The 22272-nt window shown below is 35.7% G+C and overlaps 1 protein-coding gene and 1 pseudogene across 3 annotated transcripts in view; one reads left to right on the top strand and one right to left on the bottom strand.

Moving 5' to 3' along the window:
- Nucleotides 1-1196: 1196 nt before the first annotated feature.
- LOC130216700 (guanine nucleotide-binding protein G(q) subunit alpha-like) lies at nucleotides 1197-16835 on the bottom strand (annotated as a pseudogene).
- LOC130216025 (guanine nucleotide-binding protein G(q) subunit alpha-like) overlaps nucleotides 16164-22272 on the top strand; it is a 53381-nt gene continuing 47272 nt past the window's right edge. For all 3 annotated transcript variants that reach the window (XM_056447909.1, XM_056447908.1, XM_056447907.1), the window contains exon 1: nucleotides 16164-17077. In XM_056447909.1, the coding sequence (XP_056303884.1) occupies nucleotides 16942-17077 (136 nt within the window). In that variant the 5' untranslated portion in view covers nucleotides 16164-16941. The remainder of the gene's footprint in view (nucleotides 17078-22272) is intronic.

Below are 22272 nucleotides of genomic sequence, written 5' to 3'. Positions count from 1 at the left end.
CTAAATTACTACTTAGGTGGAAATGGGTCAACTGAATTACTAATACTAATACTAAAATAAATTATTACTACACTGTAAAACCCAAAATGTTAAGGTAACTAAAACCAGTTGAGGAAACCGATTGCAACAAATCATTTAAGTTTAAAAACTAATCCTGAGTACTGGGAACCTAATCCACTTGAGTAAACGAAGCAATTTGAGCACAGTAAAACCCAATAAATGAAAAGAACTTAAACCAACTGAGTACTGTAAAACCCAACAAGTTACGGCAACTCAAAACGTTTGAGGAAACCGATTCAAATATTTGACTCCATTAAAATATTGAGGTATTTAATTAACTCATTACCTTCAACACTGAGTTCAAAACTGTTTTCAAATGAGTAGAATTAAATTTCAGTCAATTTTGAGTTAACTACACTCATTTCATTTGATAAAGTTGGCTGTTGGGTTTTACAGTGTAATTAATGTAATTAATTGCAATTCCTATTCAATTATTTGTACAATGCCCTAACAATAAAGGAGGTCACATTAGTGATGCAAACTTAAGCGTCACATTAAAATTATGACATAAAATTGACCAATTTCTGATAACTGAAAAATGTGAATGGAGATCTTCATGAAATAGAAAGAATAAAAGTTACGTCAGCAGTGATTATTATTTCCAAAATATAGATTTTTGTTAAACAGTAACAGTGTCACTACAGTGTCACTAAAGGGGACTACTACTTTCATTCTATATTTTTTTAATAATATTTATTAATTTCCCTTTTTTATGTTATTCACGTCATATATTTATTTGTAATGAATACATTATTGGATTTTGCATGCACTGAAAAAAATTATTCAAAGAGGATTCAGTGGATTAACTAAATGTTTTTAAGTTAAGTGGTTGTAAACAATTTATTTGGGCAGAATTTAAACAAACAAATAAACATTTGCAACATGTTTGCATACATCATAAAATCCCTTTTTGGTTAAACGCAGTTTTGTGACCCAATTGTTGCCACATTGATGACTCAAAAGGCTGTAATTGATCAAATAACATATTGTTTAATTTTAAAATATATAGAAATTGCAAAAAATAAAGACTTTTCCGAGTGTAATATTTCTGTTAAGTCTAGGGACAGAATAAATAATGAATATTTTTGTACAATGACCCCGAAACATTCTGCTCCTGTTAGTGCGATTTAGTCTCATTATGGCAATTTAAACTTTGACAATGCCTGTCTGAGAATAGTGAACTGACAGTAAATCCATTGGCCTTGTGTCACGTTGCGTTCATATGATTTTAGTATGAACTTCATGGCATCGTCTTTGTTCTGAATTTTGCCTAAAGGTGGCGCCAAAACACAAAGAAAAGGAAAGCGAAGCGGTTATAAGAAATGTTAAGAAGTTGTGCATGATGCTATGTTTCACTTCTTTTAATATGCAACGTGAAAATCTCCGTAAATTAACTGTTTTCTGTATTTTGGTATTCGTGTTTTGTTTTTTGTTTGTTCAAGCTTTTAAATTTCATTATGGGACCACTAATGAAGTTGAAACGTTTGAAAAAGTAAGTTTTGTTGTCATTTGTAATATTTCAAAGTGATAAATTGACTGGATTGAAACAAAACCCTGATAAACCACTTTCACTTTCAGCAGTAAAAATTTAAACCACACTAAACTAAATTAAAGTGAACTTCATCTCTGAAATCTTGGCTTTACTAGAACTATGTTAGGCTGCTTTGACACAATCTACATGGTAAAAAGCGCTATATAAATAAACATGAATTGAATTGAGTAAACCATCAGTAATTTTTCTATTATTTAAAGACTTATTAAGACTTAAAGAATTCTCTCTATATGATTCAATATATAAAAAAAGTGTCTCAAACTACTAACATGTCAATAAGTGTCTGTATCTCTGCACAGATTAATTTTTGTTATCAAAAGTCAACAGAGATTCAAGGTCCCATAATGCAATTCATAACCATAAATAGAAAACACTTGCAAATCACAAAAGCTAAAAAACATAATTAGCAGCTTTTTAACCTTCAAATTCAGGAAAGAACGTTTTTATATGTGAGAACTGAATCTTCTTGGCTAGGATGTCTCTTTTGTTCAGTGGGAGGAGGATGGAGCTGTTAGCAAACCATGGCGATCTGGTGACAGTTGAACAGAGACAAACTCTCCTCCATGCGGTTCTAGAGACAAAGAGAGGAAGAGCACAAAGATTAACAGATTCAACAGCAGAAAGGAGACCCAAAGGAGGAAAGGTAAATACTTTAAATACAAAGATTGTGCACTAGTATTGATGACAATGTTTTTGAAGTGTTTCAGTCAGGTTTCAGAGCTCATCACAGTACAGAAACTGCATTAGTGAAAATAACCAACGATTTACTCTTAGCTGCTGACCAAGGGTGCATCTCGCTATTAGTTCTACTCGATCTTAGTGCGGCATTTGACACCATTGACCACGGTATCCTCATTAATCGCTTAAAGTCTACAGGTGTCCAGGGACAGGCTCTACAACGGTTTAAGTCTTACTTATCTGACCGTTACCAGTTTGTGAATATTAATGGGCAGCCTTCACAAATCAGCCCAGTAAAATACGGGGTGCCTCAAGGTTCAGTTTTAGGCCCTTTGCTGTTTACAATATACATGCTACCCCTGGGAGACATTATTAGAAGACATGGCATCAGCTTTCACTGCTATGCAGATGATACTCAATTATATATTTCAACTAAACCTGACGAGACGTCTAATCTGTCCAAGCTAACTGAGTGTATTAAAGATGTTAAAGACTGGATGACCAACAATTATCTTCTCTTAAACTCAGACAAAACAGAATTATTACTTATTGGGCCTAAATCCTGTACACAACAGATCTCACAACTCGACCTACAATTAGAGGGATACAAAGTTAGTGTTAGCTCTACTATAAAAGATCTCGGTGTCATATTAGACAGCAATTTAACTTTTAAAAATCATATATCCCATGTCACAAAAACTGCTTTCTTTTATCTGAGAAATATCGCTAAGTTACGAAGTATGCTATCCATCTCAGATGCAGAAAAGCTAGTCCATGCTTTTATGACTTCTAGGCTGGACTACTGTAATGCACTGTTTGCTGGCTGCCCAGCATCCTCTATTAACAAACTTCAATTAGTACAAAATGCAGCTGCCAGAGTTCTTACCAGGTCTAGAAAATTTGATCACATCACACCAATTTTACCAAGTTTCGTATTGAATTTAAAATATTGCTTCTTACATATAAAGCTTTAAATAATCTAGCTCCTGTTTATCTAACCAATCTCCTGTCTCGCTACAATCCAACTCGCTCTTTAAGGTCTCAAAACTTAGGGCTTCTGGTAGTACCTAGAATAGCAAAGTCGAGTAAAGGAGGTCGAGCCTTCTCATTTATAGCTCCTAAACTCTGGAATAGCCTTCCTGATAACGTCCGAGGCTCAGACACACTCTCCCAATTCAAAACTAGATTAAAGACCTATCTGTTCAGTAAAGCATACACTTAGTGCACCACTTAGGGGGCTTCCACACAGGTTCTGCATCTTGTTGATATAAACTATAAACAGCAGCTACGCTAATTATTTTCTTTATTCTCCATTTCCACCTGGGGATACTCTTCCCGAGGCCCTCAGACTATGCAGAGTCACTGATTCGATCCAAGACCAACGACGAGATGATCCCAAGGTTTCCATATCCTGGACCAGGCCGAATCCTGAGCAGCTACTGTGATGGTCATGGAAGAGTGGAGAACATGAGACTGATTCCTGTGACGCTCCAGAGACAGACGAGTCTTCGCTGAGGCCAGCTTCCAGCCTCCGCCACTGAGACTGCAGCTCTGCACAAGACGTTTGGCCAGCGGAGAAATTAAAATGGTCGTGCCCAACTGTTTTTTTTTCTTCACTTCCGCCATTAGTGAAGTTTTTTTTCCCTCTCCGCTGTCGCCACTGGCTTGCATGGTTCGGGATCTGTAGAGCTGCGCATCGTTGGATTTGCCCTTCAATATTTGGACTCTCAGTAGTGATTATTAAACCACACTGAACTGAGCTCAACTGAACTGAACTTAAACACTACAAACTGAACTACACTGTTCCTATTTACTGTGAACTTTTATGTGAAGCTGCTTTGACACAATCTACATTGTATAAGCACTATACAAATAAAGGTGAATTGAATTGAATGATTTTATGAACACTTTGTAGAAACCTATATCCAAAGTCAATTTTGCCTTTTAAAAATACAATAGTTCCCAACACAGGCTATAACAAAATAAATAAATATTTTATGCTTTTTTTATTTTAATCATTACAATGCGAAGTCTAAGCTGTGCCTCCCAAAACAGTTTCAAGGCGATCAACATCTGAGTTTAATTTCTAATAAGCCAAATTTAATGTGACAAGTTTAATTTTTGTAAAGGGTCAGTTCACGTTTGTACATGAAATATTGCATGACGACAGCTTGATATTTAGCTGGAGTGGTATTGATAGTAGCGTATATTTTGAGTGCTGTGTGGTGTTTATTAGTGTTATTGATGCATTTATATTTTCGATATTTGCAGTGTGGTGTATTATAACTCTGGGTTTGTTGTGTGAAATGATGTATTGCACAATTACGGTTGATACCCCCTTGTTAAATGCCTTGTGGTTGTCATTGTAGTTGCTTTAACCAAATCACTCTGCTAATATTCTTTGTGTACTATGAATATTGTAAATATTTTATTCCCTACCTGCTGCTCTCCTTCTGTGGAATTTTAATATTCAGGATTGTGCATTCATTCATTCATTCATTTTCTTTTCGGCTCAGTCCCTTTATTAATCTGGGGTCGCCACAGCAGAATGAACCGCTAACTTCTCCAGCATATGTTTTACGCAGCCGATGCCCTTCCACCGGCAACCCATCTCTGGGAAACATCCATACACACTCACTCACACTCATACTCATACAGTACGGACATTTTAGCTTTCCCAATTCACCTGTACCGCATGTCTTTGGACTGTGGGAGAAATCGGAGCACCCGGAGGAAACCCACGTGAATGCAGGGAGAACATGCAAACTCCACACAGAAACGTCAACTGACCCAGCCAAGGCTCGAACCAGCAATCTTCTTGCTGTGAGGCTACAGCACTACCTACTGCGCCACTGCATCGCCCCATTCAAGGTTATTGTAAAATAAAATAATTTATTGTAAAAATGTATTGAAAATAAAAGTGAAAATAAGTAAATTTCAGTGTTTAAACTTTGCTCGGTCGTTGTGGCACAAAATAAACAAATTATTGTGTCTGCTAAAGAACTTGTGTTTTGTGTTTGAAAACTGCCCTTAGTGGGATTCTGACAGACTAAATACTTCTTGATATGCGAAAAAAAAGATCCTGCAAATGCCACCAAATCTTTCTAGTATTACCTAATCTTTTATTTAACTGCTATTTTGAGTACTGGAAATGAACCCTTGATTATATTTGTTTAAATCATAATTTGACATAAATAATATTAAAACGAACACATTCTGTTCATACAAATGTTCATTTATGAACTATAGTGAACGCAGATGCTGATTAGTCTAATAATATCTGGATGTCTTATTAGATACTAGTACTTATTTTAATAGTGACTAGTAACAAATATAAAAATTTTCCATTGATTTCTATGGGGATCTGTCATTGGGAAATCAACTATTCAGTTTTGACTAGTATGTATTCCAGCTGGAACTAGTACATATCTTTATGTATTAGTTGTTAATTATTAGCTACTAGCATTTATTAATAAGGTACTAATACCAAATAATAGATACTAGTACTTATGTACACTGAAAAAAAATATTCAAAGATGATTCCTTGGATTTACTAAATTTTTTTTACGTTAAGTGGTTGTAAACAATTTATTTGGGCTGAATTTAAACAAACAAACTAAGTTGAACGTTACTCAATTTAATTTGTTTGTTTAAATTCAACACAAATAAAATGTTTGCAACAGTTTTGCATGCAACACTTTTTTCAGTGTATTACATACTAGTACTTATTCATTAGGTACTAGTACTTAATAAATAGATAGATAGTAGAAGTTATTCACTAGTGTATATTTATTAGACACTAGTATCTTTTATTTTAAGTACTGGAAATGAACCCTTAATTGTATTTGTTTAAATCATGATTTGACATAAAATAATAATAAAACAAACACGTGCTGATCATACAAATGTTCATTTATGAGCTATAGTGAACGCAGATACTGATTAGTCCAATAGTATCTGGATGCAGCCTTTATGATGCAAGCTGAGATTGCATCTCTCAGCGATGTAATGTCAGACGCAATGCACTCAATGGAGCTAGTGACGTCAGTGTGAGGTATAGGGTTAGGGGTGAGGTTAGGTGAGTGTCTGCTTGCTTTTTTCTCCCCACTGATTTTTTTTATGGAATAACTGAGATATTACAATCAGAAACAAATCATTATTTTTCCAAAGGTGATTTCAAAATAATATTAATTGTATCCTTTGCTTGTTTAATGATGCTGGAAATATTCTTTCGTATGAACAATTTATAACATACCGCAGTTTCCCAACTCCTCCTAAAGAATTTAATAAAGTGGTTAAAGTAATATCACCCGGTTTAGTTCACCTACTGTATAGTTAAAAGTCACTGTAGATTTAACCCAAGGAGCTCAGTGAATATTCATTCTCTTTGCTTTTAGAAGGTGTTAGATAAGAAATGTAACAATAGTTTTGTGCATCAAATTTTTTAATTTAAAAGGAAAATTTCTTCTAGAGGAAAGTTTTACTGGAGGTCCTTGGTTGAGGATATAGACTGGATTAGAAGCTGGCTTTTACCTGGGAAATATTGCATTTACAGCAAGGCAAAAGAAATACATTTTAAAACTTTACATAAAATTTATCTGGTAAATTCTAGTATTTCTACATTTTTGGACATCGACAGCTCCTGTTCTTTCTGGAAACAAGCAGAGCAGACATTAGTACATATGTTTTTTGATTGTCCAATATCCAAGCAATTTTGGTCACTCGTAAGTTCTCTTATATTTGATTCTGCCAATGCTGTGAATTGCTTTTGTCTAAAAAACATTATTTTGCTAGTAAATTTGCTAATAATTATCCATCCTTTGCTCGTTTTAGAAAAGAATTTAACTCCCTCCTAAAATCACTTCATCTTATTAAAAAAACAAACAAACCTCAGATTTTATACAGAAGATCCTCGATTTTAACTGCTTTTCTTGTGGTTATTTGTTCAAGTGTCATTGTAATTTCATTCATTTGTTTAATTTTGTTTGTTTAATTTAGTAATTTTAGAATTATTATTTTATTGTTATTAATACTATAATTCTTATTCTTTTTTTTTTCCCCCTTTCTGTCTAATGGTATGTTAGTTGTATTTGTATGTGATTATATTTCTTCTTCTGACTATGTATATTATTGACCTTTTTTAATAATAATAATAATAATAATAATAATAATAATAATAATAATACCTTTTATTTATAGGCGCCTTTCAGAGCACTCAAGGACACCTTACAGTATGTCAAGTGTACAGTATCTTTTTTAAGATCTGTCTGTGATCCCTTGGACTTTGTTCTGATGTTCTTGTATTGTCAGTTCAAGCTATTAAAAAAATAGGTTAGGTGAGCCCAAAACTAAAAAAGCTATAATTATGCATGCAATTTTGTAATTATTTTAATGTGAATTTCTTGTTATTTATATATGCCTGCAATTTGTATTATTTTTTGTTTTTATTCTCTATTGATTTGTTCCTTTCATGTGATAAAAACTGTAAGCACTGTATTCCTCTTTTTTTGTATGTTTTTGTTCTTGTTATGCAATAAAAAAGAGGTTAGGTGAGCCTATTAAAAAGCATTGCATGCAGCTCAGATTGCATTAGTCTGATTCGCAGTGATGTTTGCCATCAAGCCCAAGAAGTTTTAAGTTTGTTTTGACTATAATTGTCGCTGCTCAATGCTTTCTGTGTGTATAACTTTTCTATGAACTCGAAGGCGTCGGAGAAACTCCTGGGACTGCCTGAAGATGGCGACAAATGACAGAAGAAAGGAAATGTGAATCAGATTTGACAAACGAGATCATTCAACAGTCCAACATACAGTGCAGCGATAATTATCACCAATAGAGGGCACTGCAAGATGCATAAAATGCAGGCCCTTTGCCAGCCTGATGAATGGGGTGTTTTTTTACCTCAAAAAGTGGACCTTTTTGAAGTTATTTGCCTCATTTACGATTTAATAATGAGATTTATATACTGCATTTTAGTAACATTTTGAGCATTTTTAGCTGAATTAGCTTGTTGGATGGTCATCATAACCACACTTATTGATATACCAAAAATATTTCCTAAAGATTTATAATAAAGAAATGTGAAATAATACTTTTTTAAAATAAATATTTGTTACATTGTATATCTTAAAAATGTAATATAAAATTGTATATAAATTGTATATAAAATTGTAATCTTAAATTAAAAACTGTAGCTTATAACAAACTGGCCAGCACATTTAACTTTCCGCAGTCAGAATTTGGCCATTTGAATAAAAAAATAAGTAAAACATAATAATAATAATAATAATAATAATAATAATAATAATAATAATGTAGAGCTTCACAAATTTTCTAGCCTCTCTTAAAAGGAAAAGTACATTTGAAAGTTAATTTGAAAAACCATTGAAGTAAATTTGAAAAATACCCAAATAGTACTTAAATCTATTTCAATATGATCCCGCTTTTGGTGCTTTTTTTTGTTTCAAGAATAAGGTCCAAGATTTAAAATAAAAGTTGCCTGTAAAATGTTTTTAATAAAAATGCAGCAGCGAAAGATGACTTCTCTTATGTCAGATTGTAAAATGAAAATATTTGTTAACATTGGCCAAAACTTACTAGCTGAAGTCAAAAGGATTCCACTTGGTCTTAAAGCCTTTTTCAGTGGGTTATTTTCACTATTTATGATGGCATAGTAGTCAAAATAAGACAAATGAGCTCATGTATGGGACAAATTCTGGACCTTTGTCAGTGAGGGGTGGGTCTTAAAAACCACCCAAACACCCCTCCCCCTCTTATTAGATTTTTCTATTTTATCATCTGTGTTTTATTCATACCAAGCCTGGCTTTGCTCCTAAAATTTGTTCTTTCTGTCACATTTTTACAATGTCTTGTGGCTAAATTCCTCTGACGTTAAATTTTTAATAAATGGTGGCAGATTTTGCAGATTCCTGCAAATAAAGACTTAATAAAAAATCTGATTAGGCTCTGATCAAAATAATATACAACCCCAAATCAGAAAAACTGGCTCAATAAACTGGTTTACTGGCTTAATAAACGTGTTTATTTTAAAAAGAAAACCAATAAAGAATTAAATAATGTTGTTGTATTGTCTGCATTGTTTTGGGGTTGTATATTATCAAAGTCTACCATGTATCAGAATTTCTATTAAGGGCATATTTGCAGGACACACTTCACATTAATTTAGTTTAAAAACAGGACACAGACAAAGATGCAGGAAAACACGGAACAGTCAACAACTGTTAAACACACTTACTATTTAGTTGAGACCAGTAGCTGATACTCTCTGCGCCGACTGTAGCAACTCTTAAAACCTTAGATGAAGAATAACCTCCTCATAACTTCTCTGCAACTCTGTTATCTGGTGTGGGTCTTGATCCTGGAACCACTGAGCATAAACCTGATAATACAGACCAGTACAGTACAAGATCCAGTCTTTCTTATTGCTGAATATTACAGTAAGACTATATTAAATCTCATGAATTTCATGACCACTGCTTATTTTTAACTTATCTTCACTTTCTCACTGACTTTTTTCAGCTTAGTCCCTTCTATATCAAGGGTCACCAAAGCGAAATGAACCAAAAATTAGTCGGGCACATGTTTTACCGGTGAAATTCATTCCTGATGCAACCCACTGAGATTACACTAATTTGTGACACCCCATGCTGGGAAACACCCACACACAATCCAATTCACACACACTCCCACAATATGACCAATTTACTTTTGTTTACTCAAAGACTATAGAATACACAAGACATGTCACTTGTATCTTTTTGAATGGGGAAAAGTGTAACATCAATATGGTAAATAAAGCTACTAGTACAGGAGCCAATCATCGATCGCCATATGGTGAAAAAAGCCCGCCTTCTAGTACAGGAGCCAATCGTTGATCGCTATAGACTGACGATACTCTGGGGGAGGGGCTTGGACCAGACGTGAGTTTCTGCAGATTTTGTGTGATTTGGACGCTTAGAAATGAAACTAAAGGGACAGTTGATGTATAATTTTATTGGTGATTTCTAATATGAAATTCAATCGTTAGCTTGGCAAGCAGTTTTGAAGAATTAGATGTCTCCCTATTCAGACAGAATGCCCGAGCAGACTGCCCGAGAGGCGTTTCAAAGATGGCCACCGAGTAAAATGACTTGCCTTTAAGGGACTTTGGTTTACTTCACCTATAGAACTTTTTCAATGCAAAATTATCCATTCGTGTGTACAATGAGGATGCTCTGAACTTCTGTTTGGCAGCTTGAGTCATTTAAAGTTACATTTGCACAGCTTGTCCAAGCAGATTGGAAACTTAATTAATTGATTTTAGTGTCTGTGCACTAATATTGCTGTTGACCAGTGCCACCTCCTAGATTGATTATTTGAAAAATGCAATGTTATGGGACTTGAAATTAAGTGCTGCAAGCCATTGTCTTTTACCCTAGACATCAGATGGCATATTGTGCCATTAAAAGGGAGACTCCTCGATTTGCCATCAACAACGTTACCATTTTTATGTTGTTGTTTATTTTTCAAATATATATTGACCTGATATATACAGTAGTCAACATTTGAAGCGCATCATCACCTTTTATCAGAGTTATCCTAAAATGATATAGAACAGCACCTGTTCTTCATTCATTCATTCATTTTCTTTTCGACTTAGTCCCTTCTATTAATCTGTGGTCGCCACAGCGGAATGAACAGCCAACTTATCCAGCACATATTTTAAGCAGCGGATGCCCTTCCAGCCGCAACCCATCTCTGGGGAAGCACCTGTTCTTATCTTAGGATGATTTTGAAAAACTGTTGATCTATTTCAAATGTTGACTTCTGTATATCAAAGATATATACAGGTAGGACTTGAAACAGGAAGCTTTTTATCTGTATTGTATAGGACAGTAGAGTTGAGACAGGAAAGTGTGAGAAGCAGAGAGAAAGAAACAGGATAGGCAAAGGACCTTAAGTCGGGAATTGAACTCGGGTCAAGGTCAACGCCTCAGTGCTGTATGTCGATGCACTTAACCACTAGGTATTGGCAAAACATTCTTACATATTTAAATAAGCGCAGAATATACATGCATACATAGGCCCAAAATAGAACCTATAATGAGATTTATTATTTGATTTTATATTTGAAAAAAAAAAGATGAGAATCAATAATCAAAATTAGTAAACACTTCCAGACAGGGGTTGGTACAAACCCTATGAAAGCTATTTGAAAGGACGAAAGTGAAGACCGGGGGGTGGGGGCTGGGATTGTGCCACGGACGAAAGCAAAAGTTCAGAGCTGGGGGGTTGGTGGGGCGGGTAGTGGTGAGGTGGTGTTGTGGACGAAAGTGAAGAGGTGAAGAGCGGGGGAAGGGTGGGGTGCCACAGGGGTTTCCCTAGTGGCGTCCCTGCTTCCAGATTCATTAATTCACTAATTTTTTTTTTGCCTTAGTCCCTTATTTATCAGAGGTCGGCACAGCGGAATAAACCGCTTACTATTCCGGCATATGCTTCATGCAGTGGATGCCCTTCAAGTCGCAACCCAGTTCTGGAAAACACCCATACACACTCATTTACACATCCACTCATACACTACGGCCAGTTTTGTTTACCCAATTCATCTATAGCACATGTTTTTGGACTGTTGGGGAAACCGGAGCACCCGGAGAAAACCAACAGGGAGAACATGAAAACTCCACACAGAAATGCCAGAAACTGACACAGAAACTGGCCCAGCTGGGACTCGAAACAGCAAGCTTCTTGCTGTGAGGTGACAGTGCTAACCACTGAGCCACCGTACAGCCATCCTTCCAGATTCCTCCAAGATTATGGGGTTAAACAGGCTAGTCATTTTCTTATTATCTGACAAACCTTTTTTGACTGATGAACTTGGCACCAACTTTGTCAAATTGATCACCAGTTCAGCTCTGTAAGGGGTAAAGATCTGTAAGCCCACTTTGCAACAGACTTTTTTTTGTTGTTGTACAACCACCCAATATGGTTGTAAAATGCTTTGAATGTCTAGTAAAGTGCTATAAAATACATTCATTCATTAATTCCTGAAGAAATCAGGTGTCCATCAATATATCAATCTCTAATTTTTATAACCCTTTTTTTAATATAATGGTTTATTCTGTCAATCTTTTTGATGAATGTACAGTATAACAAGGGTGTTGTTATAAAGTAGCCTTCAGTAATCTCTGGGATCTATCTCTATATTTTAAAAACACACTTTTGGTCTCTGTGGGTTGGAGTAGGGAATCTTTAACCTGATCATGGTGTTTGTCATTGCTTTCATTAACTGGAAGATATTCTGATACACCAGATAAGTGAAGCCACGTCTCTCATATTCTGAGTATCCACTTCCATTAGTGATTCTCAGCTGCTTCATAAACGTTGTCTTTCCACTTTCTGGTGAACCTACATGAATGCAAAAAACAAATCACATGCTTTGGTTGAATAGAAATGGGAACTTGCAAAAAAGAAATGAAAATGAATTAACTTAGCATCAATACTGAGAAAAACAAACACACATGATGACTTCAATAAGATTACGTAGATGTTTATTAGGGTTGGGCGATAAATCGAAAAGTAATCGAAATCGACATTCCTAACCTATAATCGATCTAATATTTCCAGGTAAAATTTTTCAATTATTTTCCCTTGTTCTTTTTTGACTGTTCTTTTTAGGCAAAGCGTGTTTTAATTTCAGTTGTTCAATGTTGATGTTCAATAAATAATCAGAGATAGTAGATAGTGTGTGTTTCTTTCAATTATTTTAAAATCAAGTAATGTACCCTTCATTCAAAAATCTCTCACTTGTAACATGTGAGCATATTTACTGTACAAAACCTGTCAGTGAACTATGAGGGCAAAAACATCAAATAAATAAATAAAATAATCGTTCATTAATCCTAATCAAGTAAAATGTTTAATTAATCGAGATTTAGATTTTAGGCCAAATCGCCCAGATGTGTATCTGGTAAAAGATCATCTCACCTAATAAAAGTAATTTGTCCTCTCGACAACAGCTTTCAACATCCTCCCTGTAATCATACATAAAAGCAAAATAAATCTGGGGTTAAAAATGCAACACAATAGTCAACGGTATCCACCCTTTTTTTTTTTTTACAAGGAATGACACATCTTGATTCAGTGGTGTTGCCAGATCTTGGTTGAAGAAACAGCAAACAAGAACAAGTCCATAATGAAACAAAATTAATCCATATTTGTTGAATAATAGAAGATAATACCAAAACATCGATCATAATGCTGCAGGGATTCTACAGGTTTCAGCAAGTTAAATTTAAGACTTTTAAAGGCATTTTTAAGACCATTATGAATGAAATTCTAGACTCATACAGGTCTAAACGCTAAGGAGGTTTTTAAAATGGCCCAGCTGGATTAGATTTTTATTTGCCCTATCAAACTTTTTATAATTTAATACATTTTAATAAAATAATTTATCTACATTGTAAAAGTGCTATACAAATAAAGGTGAATTGAATTGAATTGAATTTATTAATGCAATAATGATAATAATTAAATAGTTCAAAAATAATCCTATTTTAGTTCATTCCAAACAAAATATTTTAAATATTGTCAAAAAGTAAGCTACAGTTGTATACATACACTTTTTTCAACATTACCTTTCTTAAAAATAAAAATAAAAAATTTGAATTTTTTTTTAAAGGTTTTAAAAACAATAATAAACTTAATGCATGCACAACAGTCTGTCACAATCCAGGTCAGCTTCCTCAGCAGTAAATACATGGAAAATGTTTAAACAAATGTTATTGTAAGGACAATAATTAAACCATTATAGTAAATAGAGTTAAAAAGTGTATTCTTTAAAAAAAAAGTTTAAAGCTTATTATTTATTTATTTATAGGGTGAGTGTTGAGTAGCTTTACATAAACAAAGGAAAATGAAGACCTGTTTAAAAAAAGATTTAAACTTTTTAAGGCTTTTGAAGACTTTTTAAGGCCTAAAATTGAGTTTTTGATATTTAAGAGTTTTTAAGACCCTGTAGATACCCTTCACTGACTCTCTGGCTGATTTAATGTCTATACATTATACTTCATTTTGTTACTTGACATTTAGGTTCACTGCATTCTTGTTTGTGTGATACTTTTAAAGTATGTGAATCTTAACACAACAAGTGGAGACTAACAACATAAATTAAATAATGGATATACATTTTAGTAAGATATATAGATGTTTTTCAGATTTTTCTATGGGCAACAAATAAAGAGTAACGCATGACTGTACAGTTAAACTGAGAAATCAGAGAAGTACTCACCCTCATTCGTAAAACTTGCTGTGTAAATTGAGAAACAATGTTCATCTTCTTCTTCTTTTCTTTTAAATAAAGGCAGCTAAATTGACTTCAATTGACTGTGTGTGTGTTTGTGGTCTATTACATCAGTTTTTGAATTAACACAATTTAGTTGCACTTCCCAGAGGTTTAGACATGACTAAATGGGTCTAAAAGTTATGTTATGCTGGGTATGTTGCGGGAGGAGATCCCTGAAAAATGTGTCCCTTCTTTTGTTTGCAGTGTTTAGTAGCAGTCTTGTGTTAATTCTGTTTACTTGGTAAAAAAAAAAGAAGGGAACTACATGTTACATGGGAAAATATCTAGTGTCAGGCAGTTATTTAGGACCATTTAGTCTTTTTGAGTCCTATCAATGATCACTTAGTTTATTTGTGTTTTAAATAGTCTAGTTACTATACTAGACTCTACCACAAAAGATCCATTCATTCATTTTCTTTTCAGCTTAGTCAGGGGTCGCCACAGCGGAATGAACTTACTAACCAACTTATCCAGCATATTTTTTACACAGCGGATGCCCTTCCAGTCGTAACCCAGTACTGGGAAACACCCATACACTCTCACATTCACATTAATACACTATGGCCAATTTGTTCATCCATTCACCTGTACTGTGGGGGAAATCGGAGCACCTGGAGGAAGCCCACACGAACACAGGGAGAACATGCAAACTCCACACAGAAACGCCTACTGTACCAGCCGAGGCGACCGGCCTAACCAGCGACCTTCTTGCTGTGAGGCGAACGTGCTATCCATTGCGCCACCGCGTCGCATGTCACAAAACAAAAAATGTTATAAAAGTTTAACTTTATTGTCATGAAAAAAAAAAAAAACACACAAAAACAAATTTTCTTTAAGATTTGTGTGTGTGTGTTTCTGTTTAATCAAATTTAATTTGTTATTGTTTATATTTGAAAACCACACACATTTGCATGTGCTGCTCAAAGAATGTTAGACATGTAAGCTATAACTACTGCATAAATATTATTTAGCACATTGAATATTAAAATATCAAATATTAATTTTGTTAAAAACATTTGTTAAAAGACATTATTTAGATTATGTCATTTATTTCACTGAAATGAAGTAATGGTTATTTTTTACGGTTACGTGTTTAGAAAATAAGACTTAAAAGGATAATATTAACAATTTACCAATATTTCTTCCAAACATTTCCCACATGGTGTCGATAAAGAGCTAGAAATCACCTGCAAATCTCCAAGTTTGTCACCGTTTGACGATAACAAGTCTCTTCAAGTTTTAACGCAACGGAAACGTCGCTTTTATAGTCGGTAAAAGGTCTAAATAATAAACAATAGCTTTTATGCTCTTAATATGTATTATTACCTCAAATGATCATAGATATTTTATGAATAAATTAGTTAGAGCAGTTTGAGCAGGAATGGGCGTTGTCCATTCAGTCGAATAGCAGGGTTTGTGGCGGGACACGCCCCGCGTGGTACCTCCACCAACCTTGCCTCCTTCCAGACCCCGCCCAATCATGCGCTTCTCCCTCCTATTGGCCACTCTGCCTGTCACTCACGCTCCATTTTCCAGCTGTCGCAGCTCCAGGTTTGTGTGCGACTCACACCGGACTGGACGGTGCGATCATCTGGAAATTTTTTCACTCCGTCGATTTTTGGTTAGGGGGGAAGCCAGCACCTGTGTCACCATTTCCAGTTTACCATCCTTCAAATATTCCGCGGATGCAAAGAAATGAGCGGTGAAACCAGTGCGTGGACTGTAAATAAAGATTCCGGCTAGCTAGCAGGTTAGCCCACCCCAATTAAGCTAGTTAGTGCGCTTAGCTAATTAACTTTTGGGCTTTTGGATGCTCGAAATCAAGTGTTCGCACTGTAGGCAGTGTTTTGTGCACACAGAGCGTCTATAAAAGCTCATATGGCTGTCTTCTGCCACCTGTCGCCGTGTGTTAGCTAGAGATCCGGGCGGCTGATGGACAGTGTTGCGGTGAGTCTGGGCACTGGGGCGGTTAGCTTAGCGAGACAGCAAAGGACAGCACGGATGTCGTGGCAGGCTGGTTTGTCCCTTCGGGACTCTGGTTGGTAGTCATCAGATTTTTTTTCATTAAACAAAACTGGGTTCTAGCGGGTTTGATAGTGGAGATCTTGAGATTCACATCTGGCCTCCGATCTCATCCAGTCTTTGGCCTTGTTTGATAGATCCGTTCGGTCTATTTCGCTTCATCGATTCTGTTTTAAACGCCATTCGTCCCCCAAAATCCATCCCGTTCCTCTTTCGACGCGGTTGCTAAAGGGAAGCGGGCCGCAGAAGTGTGTCAGATCGGGGGTTGGGATCTCCAAACGCTGTGGTGATGACTCTGGAGTCCATGATGGCCTGTTGCATGAGTGAAGAGGCGAAGGAGTCCAAAAGAATCAACGCCGAGATCGACAAACAGCTCCGGAGAGACAAGCGAGATGCCAGGCGAGAGCTCAAACTCCTCTTGCTGGGTAAGTGCATCTCTGACAGCTGCTGCTCTCTCATCGACAGGTTTTGGCATGAGGTTTGACTTTAAAGGCATAGTTCGCCTAAAATGAACGTTTGCTTATTTTTTACTGTGTCTCAGTGCTTATAAACGTGTATGAGTAAATAATAACATCTAAAGAAAGCTGAAAACATGGAACCATCGACATCCTCAGTAGGAAAAACAAATACAATTGAAGTCAGTGGTTACAGGTTTACATCTTTCTTCAAAAATCTTCCTTTGTGTTCAATAAAATGAAGAAACAGCTTTGGAACATGTTAAGGCACAATAAATAATGACAGAATGTGCATATTTTAGTAAACTATCCATTTAAAGCTTATTGCTTGGGATATGATGCATGCATAGTGATGCTGACGAGGTGTACAAGTCAAATTTAAAATAGATTTGGTGAATGTGATTTGCATTGTTATTTTGCAGTATTTCTTGTAATTTAAAAATAGATTAACTTTTAGATCCAGCTTTCCCATCGTCATGTAAATATTTTGTGTCATACATTTTTCAGATTACTTGAAAAATCCTAAAAAAGGGAATTTTGACATTGCAACATTATAATGTGCACAGATAATCTGAATATAAAATGGCAAAATGTGTATGCATAGTTTCCCAAAACTGAACATCCTGTCATCAATTTATTCACCTTTCACTTGTCCCAAACTTGCTTGAGTTTCTTCTGTCGAACACTAAAGAAGATACTGTGCAAAGTGACAGAAACTGATAAACATCGATGTCTATAGTTTTTATTTTTCCAACCATGCATGTCAATGGTTATCAGTTTCCAGCGTTCCATCTTATTTTGTTTTCAACAAATGAAAGAAACTCAAAGATTTGGAACCACTTGATAGTGCATAAATTATGAGTAAATTTTCATTTTTAGATGAACTTTTTCAAGCTTGCATGAAGAAAAATATGAAATATTGTTAAATATTGAATATATAATTTATATATAAATATCCAGAGCTTATTCCGTGACTATATGAACATATTGGAGGAATATGAGTTTGTAATTATGTTTTAGACCAGGGCTGGGCGATTAATTGAGAAGCAAAGGAAATTGACATTCAGAACTTTTAATCGAATTTTTCCAGGATGATTTTTTTCAATTACTTTCCCTACCACATGTGGAGTCACGTGACCCCGCTCTGTTAAAGGCTAAGGCGGATTTATATTTCAGCAGCCACATCTGAGCTCTGGTCAGGTAGGACGATGGACCCATTCTTGAGCCTTACTTTGCACTACACTGACGGGAAGCTGCGCTGAGATGCCTTAAGACGGCATATTTACCATTACGTTAAAATTATCATGTTTCCTTCAGTTATTTTAAAATCAAGTAACGCACCCTTCACTCAGAAATCTCTCATTTGTAATTTGTGAGCATATTTACTGTACAAAACTTGAACTATGAGTGCAAAAACATAAAATAAATGAATAAAATAATCATTCATGAATCGTTATCGAGTTAAAATGTTCGATTAATCGATTTTGATTTTAGACCAAATCGCTCAGCCCTATTTTAAACCTGAAATTGAGTTTTGACATCTGTATACTTTTTGGAAGCTATAATCACTTGTGGTCATGGAAAATCATCGGAAAAGGTGTGGAAATTTTAAACCGCATATTCTCTGCGAATCTTTAAAAAGATCCTATTTGACAGGTGAAATTCTGTTTCACTTGTTCCCAAATTATAGCACATTCCATAAGTGTTGAAGTGTCCCCAACAACTGTTGAGTGTTTTCCTGAACCATAAACTGTTGTGGATGGTCTGAACGTTAATTTATTAGCAATAAACATGGAGTTAAGTGTTTCAAAGAGTCTTTGAGTTGCACGAGTGTCGGTTTACAGCCATCTCGTGATCTGACCATTAGGCTGCTCTTTGCTTTCGTTTTGGTGTCAGAGCCATTAGGTCATTTGTGGCAGCAAGCAAAGCTAAATTGTCAGCAATTTAAGCTTAAGATTGTATCTGAATACTTCAGTAGCGCAGAGCGTTTCATAACACATGTCCCTGCATTGTTCTCAGAACGGAGAGATGCAGTAACTATAAAAATAATTAGATCACAGCCCTAATTTGAAACTCGAGTTGCAAAATCTATTTAGGACAGTGTTTGCATCCTAGTTTATGACTGCTAAAGTCAACAAGAGTTGAGCTTTTTTTGCTTTTCAGAGTATGTTCAGGTTAATGAAACTTGTTCTGACCCGCTGGTGCTTTTACAAGCCGATCCTGTTCCCAAAAATGGCAAAAACTGTTAATCCGGCTGCCACACATGCCAGGGTGCTGTTTAGAAATGGCAGGCCCGGTCAGAGAGGGATCCTCAAATTGCGTAGATGAGCAGACACTGTCACGGGGCCTAGTTGTGTAGTGTAGGCTGACCCATAAAAGCGGTTCACATGTCCTTAGAAAGCTCAGGCCTCGCCGCGTGCAACACAACCAGCCTTTGTGTCGAGACTCACAGTATGGCTATGTGGAAGAAAAAGTGGCTTTGCATGGCCAGCAAGTGCTGTTAACCTTCTTTGTAGATTCTCAACTGCGCCTTTTGGGAGCTTAGAGGAAGTTGTCATTGCTTTGGGTTCATTGGGTCAGTCAGATTTCTTGTTATGCTAATAAATTTTATGCATTTTCTTGTGGTGTTCTACAGAAATTCTCAAACACTTTGACTTCCTCCCTCGAGGTTATTCCAGGAAAAACAACTGTTATGGATGTCTGGTTTAACCGGATTCTTAAAGTGTGGTTAAATTGGCATGATTCGAAGCCTTTGCTCTCACTCACAATATTTGATTAGCTTGTTAGCGTGACTTCTTTTTCCCCGACTTGTCGTTTTCTTCCAGACTAATGTGTCAGAGTTTGCTGCATGTGATGCTCGGCGTCTATTTGAGATCTGATGTTTGGTGGTGTTTATCCTCTGTCTTCCAGAAACCTTGATTATTTGAACTCTAGGGAGTTCAAATTGATACTATGATTACTTTTGTAGTCTGTTTCAGCATAACCTTTTTCCTCCAAGTTGTCAAAGTTTTCACTCAAAACACGATTGTTGGAAATTGGCATGCTAATTTCATGCTCGCAGTTTACATTTCTGTATCGAGCGTACACCCCTAATTCTATAATTTACCCCTTAAAAATGGTTTCTACACATTGTTATGACTGCAAGATCTGTGTTTGCTTGGCTTGGTATAGAATTGCATATTTAACTGTGCATTTCTGCTGCGAAAGCACAGAAAAATTCACCTTCTGCCTCAACTATTTCATGGGTTATACATATCAACTTCAATTTTAGCATTTAGCAATTTTAGCATTTCAATTTTAGTAACTTTGCTTACTGTAACTGTTTTTCAACATCGATTATCTTCAACATAATCTGCTCAGATCGGTTGCCATTGTCTGTAGTAGGGATGCAACGATTATAGATTTTGGTTGAACGATTGTAGTTTGAGGAATAATCATGGTTATCACAATTATTATGCATTTATTCGTATCAAAACACTACTAGTTTAGAAAACCTTTATGTTTTAAAGTGGTATTTATTGCTTCTTAGTAAACAAATTAGGCATGGCACGATAACCGGTTTCAAGGTTTACTGCGGTTAGGAAAAGGCAAGGTTTTAAAACCGCCCAAATTTTCTGCTATACTGTTTTTTTACTGTTTCTGCTATAGTTACGTTTTTTTTAAGACTATTTTATTTAGGTTTTTTAGGGCAACTTTATCTCCACATCAAAAGCTATTGGTCAGGGCACGATTCAGCAAACATCTGAAAAGCAAATTGCTTCTAAACCAACATCCAAGCATGCTATAGAGCTGAACAGTGCGGTGGCTTACTTTATATCCCAAGAAAAGACTGATATCCAAAGCTGTAAAGAAATCAGTGTTTTTGAAACTAATGAAGAAAGCAGAAGTAAATGATTTATTTTAATTATTTAGCCTGACATGTTTACTGTTCCAAAATATTTAACATTTTTATTCAAATAAAATACATTGTGTTCAAAACAAAAAAAGATGTTGTTGTTTAAATATAGGACATATTTTAGAGCAGAGATCACAATATCATTAATCGCAAAATATAAGATTCTGACAGTATGATAACCTTGGATAAAAATGTCATGGTTTCACTGTATTGTGATTACTGCTCTAAAATATATTCTTTTTAATTGTCTGGGTAAAAAAACTTTTTTCCCCTTTGAACAAAATATATTTTATTTTGCGAAACATTTCCAGTTTATTTTAACAGTAAACTTGACAGGCTAAATAATTTAAATGAATCAATTTCTCCTGTCTTCGTTAGTTTCTAAAACACAGATTTCTTAACAATTTAAAATGGCATCTTTGGAGATCTTTTCTGCTGGAGATACTGTCGTCCTAACAAAAAAACTAAAAGAAAAAAAAACATAAATAAAATATCTTGCATATACAGCACCATAGCAACGGTATAGCAGAAAATGTTGCCGGTTTTAAAACCTTGAATTTTCCAAACGGGTATCGTCCTGTGCCTAGTACAAGCTTAGAACTTTAGGGCGTACTCACACTATGTACAGTTGCCTTGAACCGGGCCGAAGCACGCCTGTCCCCCCCTACTGTCTCCCCAGATGGCCTGCATTCACATTACATTCGGGCCTAGGCACGCTTGCGTCATCTGATGCGCTGTTCAGTAAGAAGCGCTCTCGCTCAGCGCAGTGGAGATTTCTTTAGTTATATCGTTTTAGTCGTTTGGGATGCAGTGACACGCAGTCAAATATTTCGCCAAACAGATCAGCCACTTTTGACGCTCATTATCAATCCTAAAGTCCTCGTGCTCCAGGAATTAGGAGGTTTGCTAAAGATACAGCTGTCGTGTAGTGAGGGGTTTGCGTCTTTAATAATCTACGACAGTTTGCGTTCATTAAACAGTAAGAATGACTAAATCCATATGAAACAGTCCCTTAAATGTCACGTCTTGTCTTCAGCCCAAGTGAACCGCGCTCAAGCCCGATTCCGAGCACTCACTTCTCAAACGATCCGCGGATAGCATAGTGTGAGTACGCCCTTAAACTACTGCACAGTTGGCATAACTTTTATTAGTTGCAGCAGTTTTGTTGTGTGCTGAAACGCGGTGTTGAGAAGCCTTTACGATTAATTAACCGTGGCAAAGTTAAGCGTGGTTAATGGTGAAATTGGTTAATTGTTGTATCCTTAGTTTG

The sequence above is a fragment of the Danio aesculapii genome, chromosome 22 (genome assembly GCF_903798145.1).
Source record: "Danio aesculapii chromosome 22, fDanAes4.1, whole genome shotgun sequence".
Lineage (NCBI taxonomy): Eukaryota > Metazoa > Chordata > Actinopteri > Cypriniformes > Danionidae > Danio > Danio aesculapii.
The sequence above is the reverse complement of the archived record's forward strand: the minus strand, read 5'-3'. Positions and strand labels throughout refer to the sequence as shown.